The sequence below is a fragment of the Leucoraja erinacea genome, chromosome 12, assembly GCF_028641065.1.
Source record: "Leucoraja erinacea ecotype New England chromosome 12, Leri_hhj_1, whole genome shotgun sequence".
In the NCBI taxonomy this organism is placed as follows: domain Eukaryota; kingdom Metazoa; phylum Chordata; class Chondrichthyes; order Rajiformes; family Rajidae; genus Leucoraja; species Leucoraja erinaceus.
The window spans coordinates 53,880,919-53,899,377 of NC_073388.1; the positions used below are offsets into that span (position 1 = coordinate 53,880,919).

An 18,459-nucleotide genomic window follows, 5' to 3' on the forward strand; every position below is an offset into this window, starting at 1 on the left:
ACATAAACATCCACCACAGTGATTCCTCCACATTCCTCACTGTGATGGAAGGTGAAAAAAAAGTTCAATCTCTTCCTTTCTTTGTTCTCCAGCGGTCGGGGCACTCGAACCTTCCATTGACGGGACGATATTGGCTCCCGCAGCCGGCGGGTTCATCAAGCTCCCGCATTGGGGGGATCTTAGTTCCCCTGCGTTGGGCAACCAGGCCCCGGGTCGGGGCTAGTCGCACCTCCTGCGACTTTGGAGCTTCCCGACATCAGTCTCTACCTGAGACTACCTGAGGCCGCAGGCCGCATCGATCCCAGGCAAGGGATCGCATGTTCCGATGGTAAGTCCACGGCCCCGCGAGGGGGCTCAAAGTCAGTGTCGAGCAAGGCCACTACCTCCATTCCATCACTACCTCCATTCCCTTACCTTGCCGTCCTTAACCCACCTTCTTACTGACACATGCTGACCCTGCACTTTAATCAGCTGGCCATTAAACGATTCCTACATGTCATCTGTGGATTTACCCAATAACAACTGATCCCTATCTACCCGCTTTAGCTGCTACCTAATGATATTGTAATCTGCTTTGCCCCAATTAAGTACCTTCCACCCCAAATCAGTCCTATCCCTATTCGAAACAATCTTAAAATTGATAAGAGTTGTGATCAGTACCTCCAAAATGCTATTCCACCATAACACCAGTCACCTGGCCAGGCTTATATTGCAATACAAGGTCCAGTGTGGTCCCTCCTTGAGTCGAACTATCCACATACTGTTTATGGAAACCTTCCTGGATACACCTAAAAGATTCTCTGCCCCATCTACTCCTCTTGACCCTTGTAAATCCAAATCAATATTGTCACCCACTACAACAACCCTGTGTTTCTTGCATCCTTCTGTAATCTGTCTACATATCTGAAAGTTTGTCTTCCACTGATTATTGGGTGGCCTATAATATAATTCCATCAAGAGTAATTGGTCCTTTCTTAATTTTTTGCTCAACCAATAATAATAATAATAATAATAATAATAATATATTTTATTGTCATTGTACATAAGCGCAACGAGATTTGGTATGCAGCTTCCATCCGATGTCATAACATAAATAACTAATAAAATAATTTAGATTTAGATTCCCCGAGAACATGGTTTGTAAAAGAACAGTAAAATAGTCAAAACAGTTCAAACAGACTAAAGTGCAGATGTGTCTGTGCGACGTGACCATCCGAGGGTGACAGTCCAGGGCGGGTGGGGGACACTCAGCAGGGCCGGTTCAGAGCCGTTATAGCTCTGGGAATGAAGCTGTTCCTGAGTCTGGAGGTTCGGGCGTAGAAGGCCTTGTAATGTCTGCCGGAGGGAAGTAGTTCGAACAGTCCATTACAAGGGTGTGAGGATTATTGCCTCAGTAGATGTACCCTCCAGTATGACCTTTCTGAGTACCGCCGTGACATTCCCCAATAAATAAAGCAACACCTCCATCTCTTTTACCCTGCTCTCTATATTGTATGAAACATTGAAACCCAGGCACCTTGAGCTGCTGGTTGTGATCCTCTTGCAATCAAGTTTCCATGATACCAATAACATCATAATTCCAAGCATTATGAAATTAATCAAAAAATCAATGAAAAATCTATAGAAGCTATGAAAGAAAATGTAATATGCTTCAAATGTGATTACAGAATACCCTGGGTGTAGAAACAGTTAGCCGCAAATCGGTCAAAAACAGGCAAAATACCTGCAAAAAATACCTGTAGCTGTACTTCGTCATACATCATGAGAGTCCATGGAATACTGAACTACTCCCATTTACATTTTTAACATTATGCATCAGACGTATTTTATTATTTTTCTGATATTTTGATTTGTAAAAGTAAAAGTGAAATTTGGTTGAAATCAATGACAATATTTGGCTGAGGTTTGACCAGGGCAAAACCATGTCAAGGGACAAAATCTTTTATGTTTAAGATTGATAATGTTTTGAAGATGCACAGTTCTTTTTTATTTACACCTTGGATTCTTGGCGACTGAATTCTCAATAGAAATATGTGGTGATTTTGACGGTGGATTTCAATGATCGTTAAAATGATGAATCTTTGTCTTTGCCTTGTGTTCAACTTACCCTTTATGTAAAAAATAGTTCCTTTGATAATGAAACAAAAATAAAACCAGCAATGTTAATGTTTGTAGCTACTTGGAATTCATTTAAAACATTGTTGAGATACCGATATGGCTTAGGTTGCCTAGCTCTAGGTTCTTCCTATAAATTATTGAGTGGTTGAAAATGCGGCGAGCCCCCGGTGTCCATGTTTGTAGGGTCGAGAAATCTCCTCTCTTACACCAAGCTTCATTATAAGTAGCGGCGCCGTGCTTTTAACGACTCGTCTACCAAATATATTCTCATTATCTTCGATTTATCGGAAGATACATGTTTGCAAGAAAGTTGATATGTTCTAGCCACTGCGAAAACGCGAAAGATCTCTCTTTGTAAATGATATACTATTTTAAATAATTGTGTAAGTGGGTGTGCGGAAACTCTTCGGTGCAGTGAGACCATCAACTAATTTGAAATATCGTCCGTAGATTATACTTTAACTAACTCGTTACGTAATTGCAAAAGCAACACCGATAAGCTTCAGTGCAAATCGATTCTGCAGCGCTGTCGATCAACGTCCGGGCAACCTCCTTATATTCCATTGTCATTCTCTGATTTGTTCACTTTCATTAGTGTTACTTTGGCGCAACCGAAATGATCTGCATTTCGAGTTGCAAAGTTTGAAAATGTGTAAATTGCACGGCCAATCACCAATGACACGATTTGGGATAAAAACAGTTGCACAAAGATTCCCCCAGAAGTATTTTGATAACAAAGCGATGCAAACCAAAGATCTAAGATCTTTGATGCAAACACGTTAAGACGGATGCTTAAATATATACCATGCATATGTGTAGAATTATGTGTTTGACACATTTAAACCTTTGCATTTTAAAGTTTGAAAATCGAAAGAATATTTGAATTGATCAATACATTTGAACCTGACAGGAACAAACAAATATGGAGCTTTTAAGGCACCAACTAAATCTCAACCATATGGGATTAACATTCATTGCCAATGTGCCTCCGAGATAGGCAGAGATGTGGGCTGGCCGACATTGAGCACAATGGTAAAGTACAAATGTGTGAGCTTGCATAATGTGTACACAAGTTGAGCCGCCTTACAGTCATGTTTCAAGATTGGCTCAACTGAAGAAAAAAATAATGCAGCGCCAGGACAGAGCAATGCACATTGTTTTGCACATTATTTAAATGCGAACGGCAAATAGATGGATTTGATTTAAAACATCACTTATATCCAGTTCAGCCGCGATATTAATGCGGATTGCACCGCACCGCGGTCACACAAAAACAAATTGTATTTTGAAGATTAGATTGGGTCTCAAAATTGTGCCGCCGGTCAGGGGTCATAAATATTTGGGGCCGCCGTGTGCCCCAGTCCTGGCCAACGATGGGTGGGCTTAAACAAGGTCTGGTTTAAACCGGTTTGAGCAGATTAACTTTGTTCTTTATTGTTTTTTAATTATTTCATTGTGGATGGTCGTATCGTTGCGGGAATGTTAATGAGAGCGGCGTTGTTGGACCGCACTGCGGGCAGATGTGTATCTAAGTGTTTATGAACGGTGATACTTCTACTAAACCGTACACAAAAATGAATTTAACTGTAGTTCGGTACATGTGACAAATGTAGGACCATACCATGCGTGCCGAGGCTGCGCCGACATTATCACCTTGCGTTGCTCAGCAGCCGCTCAACCACCCGGGGCGCCGCTAGGCCCAGCTCCCATTGGCCCGGGGCGCCACAGGACCAGCCTTTTGGTCACTCCCATTGGCCAGAGGCGCCACTCGACCCGCCCTCCGGCCACACCCATTGGCCCGGGGCGCTGCTAGGCCCGTCCTCCGGCCACACCTATTGGCCCGGGGCGCCGGCTAAGCCCGCCCCACCCACTCCCATTGGCCCATGGAGCCACTAGGCCCGCCCTCCGAGCACTCTCATTGGCTCGACCGTGTCGCAAGCCACGCCCCACCCACTCCCATTGGCCCATGGAGCCAAAAGGCTTGCCCTCTGGCCAGTCCCATTGGCTCAGCCGCCGCGGCCCGTCCTACCGCCTCTCCCATTGGCCGAGCCGCCACTGGGGCGTGGCTTGTCAGCTGAGGTCGCCGCTGCTGATTGGCGGAGATCGCCGCCAGTTAATGTTGGACCGGGCGCCGGGGTCGGTAACGCGCTGCTGATTGGCGGAGAGCGGCGTCGGTCAGTGCGACCCCCGGCATCAGGGTTGGTTGCGCGCTGCTGCTCGCTGTGAGTGGCCATTGGTGGTACTGGCGAGCGAAAGGGGGGAAAAAAGGGGAAAAAAAACAACCCTGTGGTTTTTACATTAACCGTTTGCGCAAAAAAAAACAATACTCCCGCTCCTCGTGTCTTTGCAACCGGTGTGTGTGTTTTTTTTTACACATTGATTGTTTTGGTCAGAAGCCAGTCGCCATGCCCAAGAGAAAGGTAGGTGGGCGAGCAAACGCCGCGCTTGAGCTGCGCTGGCGGCGGCCACGGGCGGGCGGGCGGGTGACGGCGAGGGAGGGGGGGGAGAGAAGAGGAGGCCCCGCCGCTGTCGTCGCCGCCGCTGCCGCCACCGCGCGTCATCCCGCCGGCTGGCTGCCTGCCACCGCTCTGGCGCGACCGGGGCCGAGCGCACGGCCCGTGGGGGAGGGGAGAGAAAGGGGGTGACCGGGGGGTGACTGAGGCGCCCGTGTGCTCCTTTGTTTGGCTGGCGGGCGGCCGGGGGGGGGGGGGGGGGCGGGGGGGGCTTCGGCGCAGTGAGGCTCCCGACCGTTAGTCGGCGCGCGGGTTGAAACTCCCGCGCGGCTAACGGTCGCCGGCGGAATGTGAGGAGGATGCTACGGGACGAGAGGTGGCGGGTGCGGGTGCGGGTTCGGGTTCCCCGTTGCCGTCGACGCTCCTGACCGACCGGCGGCGCCGAGGGGGAGGAGGGGGGGGGAGGAAAAACGGCGGGAATGTTGAACGGACGCGCTGACGTCGCGGCGGGCGCATGGCGTGGTGACGTCAGCTGCTGGGGGGCGGGGCCAGGTCCAGGTTGCGGGTCTCGGCCGCCGCCGCCGCTCTGACAGCAGTGGACAGCTGTGCGCTGGGCGGCCTCCCACCTCCACCATTAGCCCGCTGCTCTGCATGCACTTCCAGCTTGCAGCACACCATCTCAAAATGTCGCACTGCCTCACCACATCCATTTTGTGTCAGTGTGAGTGTGCGTGAGGATTGTATAGTTACCATATGCACAAGCATCCGGACAATAAACCTCTTTCTGCCCCACTCAAAACATTGAAACGCAACACGAAAAACATAATGTTCAAGAAGGAACTGCAGATGTTCGAAAAACACATAATTTGTTGTTTATTGTACCTGTATATTTATCAACCTCTCTGTGCCAGAAACCCAGGTTCAATCCTGATTTCAGGTGTGGAGTTTGCACATTCCCCCTATGGTTTTCCTCCAGGTGATCTGTTTCTTCCCACATATGGATTTGTAGGTCAATTGGCCTCTGTAAAAGATTTCCCCCAATATGTGGTATAACATTGAATAGGTGATTAGTGGTCAGTTTGGATTCCGGGGTGGGAGATTGCAACCTTCACGAGGTCCGCCCTGTTTCGACGAATGCAATCAACCTGGTGTGCACAATCAAATAAGATCAAATAGACAAGTTGTCCTACAACTTTAGGCTGTGCACGCCATACGCAAGAAGAAGAAGAAGTTTGGATTCCATGGGCCATGTATTTCCATGCTGTATCTCTGAAACTAAAACGATATTGGGTAACTAGACCATAAGAGTGTAAACAGATGTACATAGTGCAGCCGTGTGCAAAATCCAGAGTTGTTTGCATGTGCTGATGTAGGGTTGTGCAGGGTGGTTCATGGGAACAAGAAACTTCTTGAAACTGGGGGTACTTCGGCTGTCTGGGACACAATGGAGAGAGGTGAGCAGTCAGAATGGTAAAGTTGTCGGTGGCAATGGGGGGCCTTCACCCAACCAAATAGCAAATAAATTTAAAATGGTGTTTGATCTTTTTCATCTATGAGACAACTTTTTGGTAATTGTTTCTAAAGGAATATTTTTGAGCTTTGACTTTTTTTATTGAACTGACAAGTGTAATCAATGGGATTTTTTTCCTTCTACCATTGCAGAATGACGGTGAAGCGAGAGTGGAGGTTGGTGCTCTTAATTTGTCCATTACAACAAATGTCAGCATTTGAAAATTTATGTAAATGCAGTTTTTAAGCTATTGTGAAATCATTATACCTTTTATCTTTTAAAGCCCAAAAGGAGGTCGAGTAGATTGTCACAGGTATGTAACCTTTTGTGTACAGTAAAATTCTCCATTATGTTGTGCAATATGAGTGCATTAGATGCATCTTTTCTTGTATTTCAGAGGGCTTTAGCTTCCAAATCAGAGCCAAAACAAAAGAAGGCACCAGCTAAAGTAAGTGTACTTTTTATTATTCTCATAATGTAGATATTTTTCTTTCCTGGTCAAGTTTAAAAAAAAAAAAAAAAAATCATTTAGTGGTGGAATATTTTTTTTTTGAAAGGGTGGCTATTCATATTTAGATTGCCTGTGGATGAGCTAACAATTTATTTCCTGATAGTACTGCAAAATGTTCTTCTAAAATTACTAAAGGGATGTACTTAAAAATTGACTCTTTCCACCCCCGTTAAATTTTCTTTGCTAGTGAGATTCTGACAAAAGTCAATTAGTTGACAATTGCTGCAGAATTTGGTCACACCTGTAAGAAGCACAGGGTCAGAGTGGTTAATATGGCTAGTATTGCACACAATAAAATTAGAGTGTCTGATCATATCCAACTGATCTGATGATAAATATTGCGTAAGAACTTTAATCTTAATGTTACCTGGTGCTGAAGACCCTCAAAAGGAAGTGGTGTGGCTGGTGAAAATGGTAATTTTAGGAGATAACTTAAAACGATAGCAAGGTTTGTAGACCGGATTAGCAGTTCTATTTTATGTGGGGACAGATTAACCATATAACAATTATAGCACGGAAACAGGCCATCTCGACCCTACAAGTCCATGCTGAACAACTTTTTTCCCCTAGTCCCATATACCTGCGCTCAGACCATAACCCTCCATTTCCTTCCCATCCATATGCTTAATATAATTGGTTTGGTTTGAAAGGGTAACAAGAGAATGTTGGGAGCCAACAAAATGGAAACCGGTAATAATCATCCAGTAGTTTAAAACATAAAGATGTAAATATTATAGCAACTGAAGCACTGAGTAATTATTAGGAATAAACGAGTTTGGTATTCCGACTGCGCATGCCCAGTTCATCGGTCCAGTAGCAATTCAACCGCATGCAGCACCAGAGACGTGGGTTTGATGCTGACTATGGATTAAACGCAGGTCTGTATACATGCAACAGCAAAAGCTGCCGAGAATGTTTATCGCGAGTGACCTTTGACAAATCCCATGATTCCTTGCATTTTTCGGAATACCAAACTCACTTATTCTGAAGTGCTCTGGATACATGCATATACTAGAATCGTATAGATATACCTTAACTATCAAGAATCATTTTTGGTGGTGAGTTATTTTCTGAAATTCACATTGTGTTGTGATTTGTTTGGAAGTTGCAGTGTAGTTGAACAAATGGATCAAATAGAGAAAATACTTTTGTGAAAAACATTGTCGTGCAGGTTGTTGGAAATGTTTTGTATTTATAAATTTAGCAACTGATTCCTTTTCAAGTGTTGGAACAGGAGCTGGCTGGCCTATTCATATGCACATCTACAAGTTAAGTATTTTCAGTAATGGCCCAGCCACTTCTATCATCTGAGAGGTACGTCAGGATATAATGGACTTTGTTTGAATGGGTGCAGACCCAGCAGTAATCGGGAGACCAGGCATCGAAACATTTCAGTTGCTGATTGGATGGTGTCCGGTGGTTAAGGGTCTCGCAATTTTTTCACTTTATTATAATTTTGAACTTGTCATATGACAATAAAAGTATACATTTAAGCTATTTTGTTTTTCAATACTTTTACTCCATAAACTTACTTTAAATGGCACCTTATTTCATCTTGTCCCAAGACTTTCTACTTCCTTTCTCTCTTGTGAATAGTCTAGCTGGTCTAACTTCAAGCAGTTAAAAATTGAAAATGAGTATGAATAAAATTGGTTTTCTTATAGTCTGTGAAAATAGTTTAAACTATTCGTACATAGAAATATGTTTTTTTGAACATTAAATTCAAACCAAGTCAACCTTTATTTGTCCTCGAGTAATTAAAGACTTTGAGAAACTGCTACGGTCATAAAATTACACCTTTAGTAAACATAAATTTTGGTTCCTTTGACTGTGGCCAATTGAATGTTCTCATCATCGATTACTTGTGCCAATATCCTTTCTACTAATGGTAATCTTATCTCCAAAATTAAAAAAAACTCAAATCAGATTTCTTAAATTGGAAGACTTGCGTCCAACGCAACTTTGACAATCTTGTCATCATTTGGAGTGTGGATTGGATTTGGAGTTTTGATGGAGAATTTTTTTTTTTTTAATAACTCTGTTTACTCATTATGCTATTAAATACCTGAGACCATCACCTGGGTAAGTCCCAAAGTAGGTATATATTTGGGTTCTACAAATAGTAAAAATAATGATTACCAGTGTGAGTTAAAATGTGAATATTTATGTGGTATTTAGAAATTACCTTGTTCTTTTCAGACCTTAACAACCAAACTAACTTATAGTGTAATGTGTCTTATTTCATTAGAAAGAGGCTGCCAGTGACAAGAAAGAAGAAAAGAAAGCACCAGCAAAAGGAAAAAAAGGAACTAAAGGCAAAGAAGACACTAACCAGGAGGATGGAAAAGAAGAAACTCCCTCTGAGAATGGAGAAGCCAAAAACGATGAGGTGAGTTTAAATGCATTTTGATATCCTGTTTTTAATGCGGGTCGATTTCAAATTCAAATTTCAAATTTATTTTGTCACATACGCCTAGGTATAGTGAAATTCTTTTTGCCATACAGCACATTAAAAAATAATACAACATGACAGTAATAGATAGTTTCAGCATCAAAAGGCACAAAGTCCAGTCCCATCCCCATGTCCACCCATAGTCGGGCCTCCTTACTCGAGACCGTGGCTTCCAGAGCCGACAGGGCCGCGCCGAATGGAGCTCAACTGGCGATCTCATCAGGAGATCCCAGGCTCCCGATGGAAAGTTCAGCGTCGCCGCCCGGAGCCGCTCCACAGACCCGCAGCTCCGCAACCGACCCAGCTCCAGTTACCGGAGTTTCAGCGAAGTCACCGCCAGCCCCGCAATGGCGCTCCAGCGCTGCACCGCCATCCTCCGACCCGCAGCTCCGCCGATGCCGAGCCGGTGCCGAAGCTCCAGGCACGCTGGTAGGCCGCGGGGACGGGTCAAAGTTGCAGCCCGGAGAAAAGCTGCATCTCCGACCAGGTAGGGACCCTGAAAATTAGTTTCCCCCCCCCCCCCCCCCCCCCCCCCCCCCCACACACAAAAAGCTAAAACTCCTCAAATCAAAACACTAAACCAACTAAAAATAGAAAAAGAGATGCAGGCTAGGCAGCCATATCCCATACAGGACGGCGCCAACAATTGAGTATCTCTCTCTAGTGAACAATTGTGAAATCGGCCTTACCCACATTAACATCTTGGTTGTTCCAAGTTTCTCAATTCCAGAACACTTACCAATTTTGAATTGTTGTTAACACAGTATTAGGCTAATAGATATGTAATGAATTGTCTCTCTCTCCGAGACATTTTTGCAGAAAACAATCGTGAACACGCCCAATATTCATGCTGCTAAACCCTCTAAGGTATTTAGCCTCCAAGGTATCATTTCGGTTTCTGTTTTACTAACTTTGTATGTCTTTTATTAAAGAAACAAAATACTTCCAACATCTATCCTTAAAATTGTTATTTTATTTTTGGGAGGAAATTCTGAGTTTAAATAGTGAACAGATATCAGGGATTTAATAAACCAAAATCCGGTATCTGCGCTGCATTATTGAAATGTCCTTTTCTAACTTAGTCATTCAGTGGGGAAGTAGGCCTTTTGGCCACCTCTTCCATGTTGGCCAAAGTGTTCATCCAAGTTATTCTGCTTAGGCTGCATTTGACTCGCATTCCTCAACCTTTTCTATCCATGATCCATGTAATTTGTTCTTGAACACTGGCTTCTTGGTTCATTGAGCAAAAATAAACAAGCTGCTTGAGGAACTCAGCAGGTCAGCAGCATCTATGGAGGGAAATAGGGGGGGGGGGGGGGGGGGGGGGAACGTACAGAATAGTGAAAGGCTGGATAGAGTGGCTGTGGAGAGGATGTTTCCACCAGTGGGAGTCTATTAGACATCATAGCCTCAGAATTAAACGACATTATATTAGGAAGGAGATGAGGGATTTCCATTGTGATTGAACGGCAGAGTAGATGATGGGCTGAATGCCCTAATTCTGCTCCTATCACTTATGATCTTATGAAATAGACGGATGGCGTTTTGTGCCAAGGCCCTTCTTCAGACTGTCCCGACCCAATCCTTCATTTGTACATTTTCTCTCCACGTGTGCTGTTTGACTGTTTGACTACTGAGTTCCTCCAACAGTTGTTTTCAAATCAGGGTTCCAGCATCTGTGGTCTCTCTTCTTGTTCGTTGTTTGCTACTATGCGTTGATAGGATGTATTATCGTCACGCAATCAATGTGTTTGCAACAAAAACTTGTGTTATGGAAAAAGGTGTTATAAAAGCAACTGTGGGCAAAGAGATCAGGGGCCAGGGAGATTCAGACTCGCAATAAGTTACTTTTCCTGCAGGATGTCCAAAAATAAAGGTCTCCAATGGTAACGTTTATTTTTGATGCTGCAAGCTCAAAATACTAAAGGCTATATGTTACGTTGTTTAAGAGTACCTTTGCATAGTTGCAATAGAAGTGGTTGCTTGTCATTTTCAATGGACGTCTGCGGTTTAAGTAGCAGCTGTGCTCTTAAGGAACAATGGTGTCTGATTACTGTGGGAAGATTACATATAACCATATAACAATTACAGCATGGAAACAGGCCATCTCGGCCCTACAAGTCCGTGCCGAACAATTATTTTCCCTTGGTCCCACCTGCCTGCACTCATACCATAACCCTCCATTCCCTTCTCATCCATATGCCTATCCAATTTATTTTTAAATGATACCAACGAACCTACCTCCACCACTTCCACTGGAAGCTCATTCCACACCGCTACCGCTAAAGAAGTTTCCCCTCATGTTACCCCTAAACTTCTGTCCCTTAATTCTGAAGTCATGTCCTCTTGTTTGAATCTTCCCTATTCTCAAAGGGAAAAGTTTGTCCACATCAACTCTGTCTATCCCTCTCATCATTTTAAAGACCTCTATCAAGTCCCCCCTTAACCTTCTGCGCTCCAGAGAATAAAGACCTAACTTATTCAACCCTTCTCTGTAACTTAGTTGTTGAAACCCACTCAACATTCTAGTAAATCTCCTCTGTACTCTCTCTATTTTGTTGACATCCTTCCTATAATTGGGCGACCAAAATTGTACACCATACTCCAGATTTGGTCTCACCAATGCCTTGTACAATTTTAACATTACATTCCAGCTTCTATACTCAATGCTCTGATTTATAAAGGCTAGCATACCAAAAGACCATACCATACTCGCAGAGTTGGGGCTGCGGGTGTCCGGCCGCGGGCGGCGCTGGATTTGGAGCGCCGCGCAGCCAGGGGTAGAGTTGCCGGGGTCGGAGCTCCAACCGGCGCCGCCCGCGGCCGGACGCCCGCAGCCCCAGCTCTGCGATGTTGGGAGTCGGCGGCCATAGCGCTCCGGAGCTTACTGCACGGCGACCCGGTAAGGCATTGCCCGCTCCCCGCCTCTCCGACCAGGTAGGGGGCTAAGAATTAAAGTTTCCCCCTTCACCCCCCACCCAACACATAAAATCCCTCCAAACTAACTGACTAACATTTATGCAATGATTTACAATGATTCCCCGGTCTCCGGGGAGGAGGCAGCCGCTCCAGACTTTTCAAGCCGCCCGCGCTACCTACGTAATCTACGCTAAAAATCTTCCATTCGGAAATCCGAAAAATTCCTAAATCCGACAAGTTTCTGGTCCCAAGGCTTTCGGATAAAAGGATGTGCACCTGTATATATTATCTCTAAGTATCTTTTCCATTAATTTGCCCACCACTGAAGTCAAACTAATAGATCTATAATTGCTAGGTTTACTCTTAGAACCCTTTTTAAACAATGGCAACAGTTTCTTCCCAAAAAGTCTGGGTTTTTTTTGTCTGCTTGTTAATTTTCCAAAGAAATTTTTAAGTGGTCATTCCTGAAGAAAATCGTGTTAAAATGATTCGGGCCAATGGGCAAATCGTGTTCCTTAATTCATCACTCCACTATATCCAGTTTGCGTTATGGAAACATGCTTTATATCCAGGCATGATATTCTTCCGATTTAAATTGGAATTCCGATTTTTTTTTTTTTTTCCTAATAATGAATCCGATTTTTCCATTTAATGTGCCTGATTTTGACACAGTTTAGTTGGCAAGATCGTAAAATAAAAGGGTGAGGGAAGGAGAGTCAGTGGAGGTACCGGTCTGGAGGTGGGTGATTCATGATGGAAGTCAGCCAATAGCGGGGGAGACCGTGGACGGAGGGAACACAACAACGCTCTTTGGCTGCTGCTGAGATCAGCCCGGCGGTGCTGTGCGAGCTGTGACGGTGCCCATTTGTCGGAGGGAACTGGAGCGGGTGAGACGCGAGGCCACGAATGGGAGCGCGGGCTTGGGGTGACCAGGACGCCCGGACAGCTAAGACTGGGTTGATGGCTGCGGGGCGTTGACCTCTCCCCCTCCTCTCTTGTGGGGAAAATAAATAAATGAACACAACAGTGTTTTGTGTTTCCCATATGGAGCTGCGACTGGAAAGGGAATGGTACCGGCAATAATAGAGGGGGTTAGAGAGATGCGGGGCCCTACCTCCTGAGCAGCGGCTACCCCCTCCCCTTTCTGGTGATTTTCTGTTTATATTGGGCATTTTTGTTTTCATAATTATTGGCAGAGGTGTTTAGTTTTTTACCTTCTTAGCGTTGTAGATGTGACATGAGTGTATTGCCAGTTAATTGTGCCTTGCTGTATTGTGCATAATTATGCCTTGAGATGGTACCTTTCTAAGGTGATATGTAGGTTTTACTTTTGTGTTCTTTTGGCATCTACAAATAGCTCATTTAGAAATTCAGGTAATATTTTTTGTAAAGATTTTTTTAGCTGTATGAAGTCAATTATTTCATGAAATATTTACCTTATTTTGCTGGTTATGTGTTAGAAAAATTCTAAGCTTCTGTTATGTAAACTACCAGCAGAAAGCTTAGGAATTCCTTTCAATTTATTGAAAATGCAGGAGCCCCCTGAACTCCCACCGGGGTGCTGCCCCTGGACCCTGCCGGACCCCCAGCCAATACTTCCTTTTTTTTTTCTGGAGGTGAATATGATGCCTGTATATCAGAACTACCTGATTGCTAGGGCACTGAATCAATTTCCTGGCATTGATGCCACAACAAACTTCATTCAGCATTGGATGCCATTTCCTGTTTTTCTCTTCAATCACTAAAATACAACAGTGTCCAGAGCTACTGGAACATCTACTGAAACTCCCAACACAAAAACATTAAACAGCTATTGTTCTTTGTAAAAATAGTGCTTTGTGGCCCATGTTGAAAATGGGTACAGTGTAAGACCATCAGGCCATATAAAGCCAGGAGCAGGACATTTGGTGCCTCAAGCCTGCTCTGTCATTTAGTAAATTAGTAAATCTGTCCGCCAACTCCATCTTTCCCATTTTACCTATCAGCTTCACTTTGCAGATGTTTTGTGTCTTCCAATTAATAAACCGCCGATCAGCAAATTTAGTTCTTTCAGCCATGTCATTAATTGTAGATAGTTAAGGCCCCCGCGCTATTTTCTGTGGCACCCCGCTAATTACCAATTTCAAAATTATTAACTTGTTCAGATTTTGTTGATTATGTACTCTTATCCATGCTAATATTAAACCTAAACTGCTCCTGCCCCATATGCACACAACTATGCTGCTGGTGGAACGCATTGGGTTGAAATTACCATGGATATCTGCCTTTTCTTATTTATTCCTCTGAGCTTACCTTGCCTCTTAATTATCCCAAACAAATAAAAAAACAAAGAATACAGTGCCCTCCATAATGTTTGGAACAAGGACCCATCATTTATTTATTTGCCTCGGTACTCCACAATTCGAGATTTGTAATAGGAAAAAAAAAATCACATGTGGTTAAAGTGCACATTGTCAGATTTTAATAAAGGCCATTTTTATACATTTTGGTTTCACCATGTAGAAATTACAGCAGTGTTTATACATAGTGTCCCCTCCCCCATTTAGATAAATAGACAATAGGTGTAGGAGTAGGCCAATCGGCCCTTCGAGCCAGCATTCAATGTGATCATGTCATAACACTTTGCTGCAACATAATGTTTGGGACACAGCAATATCATGTAAATGAAAGTAGTCGTATTTAGTATTTTGTTGCATACCCTTTGCATGCAATGACTGCTTGAAGTCTGCGATTCATGGACATCACCAGTTGTCAGGTGTCTTCTCTGGTGATGTTCTGCCAGGCTTGTATTGCAGCCCTCTTTAGCTTATGCCAAAATGAATAAAAAATAGCCATTATTATAATCTGACTGATTTTTTTTCTATTACAAATCTCAAATTGTGGAGTAAAGAAGCAAATAAATAAATGATAGGTTTAAGAGGGAACTGCAGATGCTGGAGAATCGAAGGTTACACAAAAAAGCTGGAGAAACTCAGCGGGTGCAGCAGCATCTATGGAGCGAAGGAAATGGGCAACGTTTCGGGCCGAAACCCTTCTTCAGACCCGTCTGAAGAAGGGTTTCGGCCCGAAACGTTGCCTATTTCCTTCGCTCCATAGATGCTGCCGCACCCGCTGAGTTTCTCCAGCTTTTTTGTGTAACCTCCAAATAAATGATGGGTCTTTGTCCCAAACATTATGGAGGGCACTGTGTGGCAAACAGAATGCAGCTACAGGTGCACAACCTTTTATCCGAAAGCCTTGGGACCAGACATTTCTCGGATTTCGGAATGGAAGATTTTTAGCGTAGATTAGGTAGGTAGCGCGGGCGGCTTGAAAAGTCTGGAGCGGCTGCCTCCTCCCCGGAGACCGGGGAATCATTGTAAATCATTGCTTAAATGTTAGTCAGTTAGTTTGGAGGGATTTTATGTGGTGGGGGGAGATGAAGGGGGAAACTTTCATTCTTAGTCCCCTACCTGGTCAGAGAGGCGGGGAGCGGGCAATGCCGTAGTTGGTCGCCGTGCGGTAAGCTCCGGAGCGCTGTGGCCGCCGACTACCAACATCGCGGTGCTGGGGCTGCTGGCGTCCGGCCGCGGGCCGTGCTGGATTTGTAGCGCCGCGCAGCCAGGGGTAGAGTTGCCGGGGTCGGAGCTACAACCGGCGCCGGACACCCGCAGCCCCAGCTCCGCGATGTTGGGAGTCGGCGGCCACAGCGCTGTGATACCAGCGGGGAGCGGGCAACGTCTTACCGGGTCGCCGTGCGGTAAGCTCCGGAGCGCTGTGGCCGCCGACTACCAACATCGCGGAGCTGGGGCTGCGGGCGTCCGGCCGTGGGCCGCGCTGGATTTGGAGCGCCACGCAGCCAGGGGTAGAGTTGCCGGGGTCGGAGCTACAACCGGCGCCGCCCGCGGCCGGACGCCAGCAGCCCCAGCGCCACGATGTTGGGAGTCGGAGGCCACAGCACTCTGCACGTGCTTACTGCACGGCGACCCGGTAAGGCATTGCCTGCTCCCCGCCTCTCCGACCAGGTAGGGGACTAAGAATTAAAGTTTCCCCCTTCACCCCCCCCCTCCCCCCATAAAAGCCCTCCAAAATAACTGACTAACATTTAAGCAATGATTTACAGATGTTTAAGTGTCTCCCCGGTCTCCGGGGAGGAGGCAGCCGCTACAGTAGTACAGACCTGGGTTGACCGTGGGTCGTTTCGGGTCAAGTTTGGCGCCAAACGCGAGCTTTGGTGTGCAGACGACATCTGGAAAAAATGGCCGGTTTTTGGAACTTTTCGGTTTCTGGAACTCCGGATAAAAGGTTGTGCACCTGTATTAACTTTTTTTTAGGACCTTCAATAAACTTTGGTGTGTGGTTTTTACTGGACATCACCTATTTGACAAATTTTGAAATTTCAACATGATTTTGTACATCAGCTTCTCGGGAATATTTTGATCTATTATCAATGCGATATTCTGCTATTTTTTTAAATTTTCAATTAATTACAAGTACAAGATCTGATTTGTGCAACGTATTAAATATTTATTTTACATTTTAGGCACAGTCCACTGAAAGCTGTGAAGAAAAAGAAGCCAAGTCAGAGTAACTGCATCTGCCCGTCATCTCCATCAATGGCATCCATACCTCCATACTGTATTGTTAACAGAGAGGAATATTTTTATCAACTATTTTATAAATACAAGGTTTTTTTAGCATGAATTTAATTATGGAAACACCCACATCTCAAGATTATTTGGGGGTTTGAAACCCTAAAGAATCATTGTTTTAAAATTGTGATTGTTGTAGTTAGTGTGATATGTGGGACAAGTAAATGGTGGTAGTTATTGACTTCTGTCAATGTTTGTCTTGTGTCATACTCAAAAAAAAAAAGTCTGATATTTTAATTCACCAGGTATTTGTGGTGTTAGGCTATTACAAGTGGGTAAGAGTAAGGAGAAAGTTGTTTGTGTCAAAACATTCCAGTGGTTTTGTGGGTTAGTTTTGTAACCAGGTAAAATATTTTGGTGAAAAAAAATTAAAATGTGGGGCCTGGAAATCTAATGTGAAAAATATTTTAATTTTAAATTTGTCATTTTTGTAAAGAAAAACCTTTGCAATCATGTAAAACTAGTTTCTAATGGAAAATAACATCTTTTAAAAGGGCAGATGGCTGTATGTACCCACTTTCTGTCTGAATTTTTGCTGGATAATTTACCTTAATAAAAAAAAATCTCCCCAGTGTTTCTCTATATAAAGTTTTGCTGCTATTTTTATTATATAATTTTAAATGAATTTAGCACGATCCATCACTTTTATATTTAAATATATTTTGTCTGAACTATTTTGAGAAAGGCATATATATGGTTTTGCTGCAAACAGCCTATAGAAGCTACTTGTGTCTCCTCCTGTTTTTATTCTGACATGGATACCTCAAATGCCAGTGATTGTCTGTGTCCACATACTGCAGCACTGAAGCAATAACCAAAAAACAATCATGTTGATGGGTCAGCCAGGAAACAATGACAACATTTCTTGCCTAAATGGACATTAATGAATCAGTTGGGATTTCTTAACACCAATGTGCTTTCATGGTGGCCATTACAGAGAGACACCATTTTTTTTAAATGATAAATTTCTTGAATTTAAGTTCCCCAACTGCCATGCTGGATTTGTAATTCATGTCCTTGAGTCGTTTAGAACTCTGGCTATTCAGTAAATAATTTAATCACTTCTACATTGTCACCAAACACAGGGCCCTCCATAATGTTTGGGACAAAGACCTATCATTTATTTATTTGCCTCTGTGCTCCACAATTTGAATTTTATAATAGAAAAAAATCGCGTGGTTAAAGTATACATTGTTAGATTTTAATAAAGGCCATTTTATATATATTTTGGTTTCACCATGTTGAAATGACAGCAGTGTTTATACATAGGCCCCCCCCCCCCCCCCGCCCATTTCAGGGCAGCATAATGTTTGGGACACAGCAATGTCATGTAAATGAAAGTCTTGTTTAGTATTTTGTTGCATATCATTTGCTTGACTGCTTGAAGTCTACGATTCACAGACATCACCAGTTGCTGGGTGTCTTTGGCGATGCTCTGCCAGGTCTGTATTGCGGCCATCTTTAGCTTGTGCTTGTTTTGGGAACTAGTCCCGTTCAGTATTCTCTTCAGCATGTAAAAAGCATGCTCAGTTGGGTTCAGATTGGGTGATTGACTTGGCCACTCACGAATTGACCATTTAAAAAAAAAAATTAAGATTTGAAAAACTTTTGTTGCTTTAGCAGTATGCTTTGGGATGGTTGTCTTGCTGTAGGATAAATTGCCGGCCAATGAGTTGAGGCATTTGTTTGAACTTGAGCAGATAGGATGTGTCTATACACATCAGAATTGATTATGCTGCTACCATCAGCAGTTGTATCGTCAATGAAGATAAGTGAGCCAGTACCATCAGCAGCCACACATGCCCTGGCCAAAACACCCTCACCACCGTGTTTCACAGTTGATTTTGATAAGCCTATGGTTTGGC

The 18,459-nt window shown here is 43.9% G+C and overlaps 1 protein-coding gene across 1 annotated transcript; it reads left to right on the top strand.

Moving 5' to 3' along the window:
• Positions 1 to 4,279: 4,279 nt before the first annotated feature.
• Positions 4,280 to 17,182, top strand: LOC129702379 (non-histone chromosomal protein HMG-14A-like). Its single transcript, XM_055644150.1, has 6 exons — positions 4,280 to 4,538; positions 6,234 to 6,257; positions 6,365 to 6,394; positions 6,479 to 6,529; positions 8,841 to 8,981; positions 16,486 to 17,182. The coding sequence occupies exons 1-6, from the start codon at positions 4,524 to 4,526 to the stop codon at positions 16,531 to 16,533; spliced, it is 309 nt and encodes a 102-aa protein (XP_055500125.1). The 5' UTR covers positions 4,280 to 4,523; the 3' UTR covers positions 16,534 to 17,182.
• Positions 17,183 to 18,459: the final 1,277 nt, after the last annotated feature.

Excerpts from the sequence above, each read along its gene's own strand:
- LOC129702379 (XM_055644150.1), top strand. Across the intron at positions 6,258-6,364 it reads ACGGTGAAGCGAGAGTGGAG|CCCAAAAGGAGGTCGAGTAG; the intron begins GTTGGTGCTCTT and ends TATCTTTTAAAG. Across the intron at positions 8,982-16,485 it reads GAGAAGCCAAAAACGATGAG|GCACAGTCCACTGAAAGCTG; the intron begins GTGAGTTTAAAT and ends TTTACATTTTAG.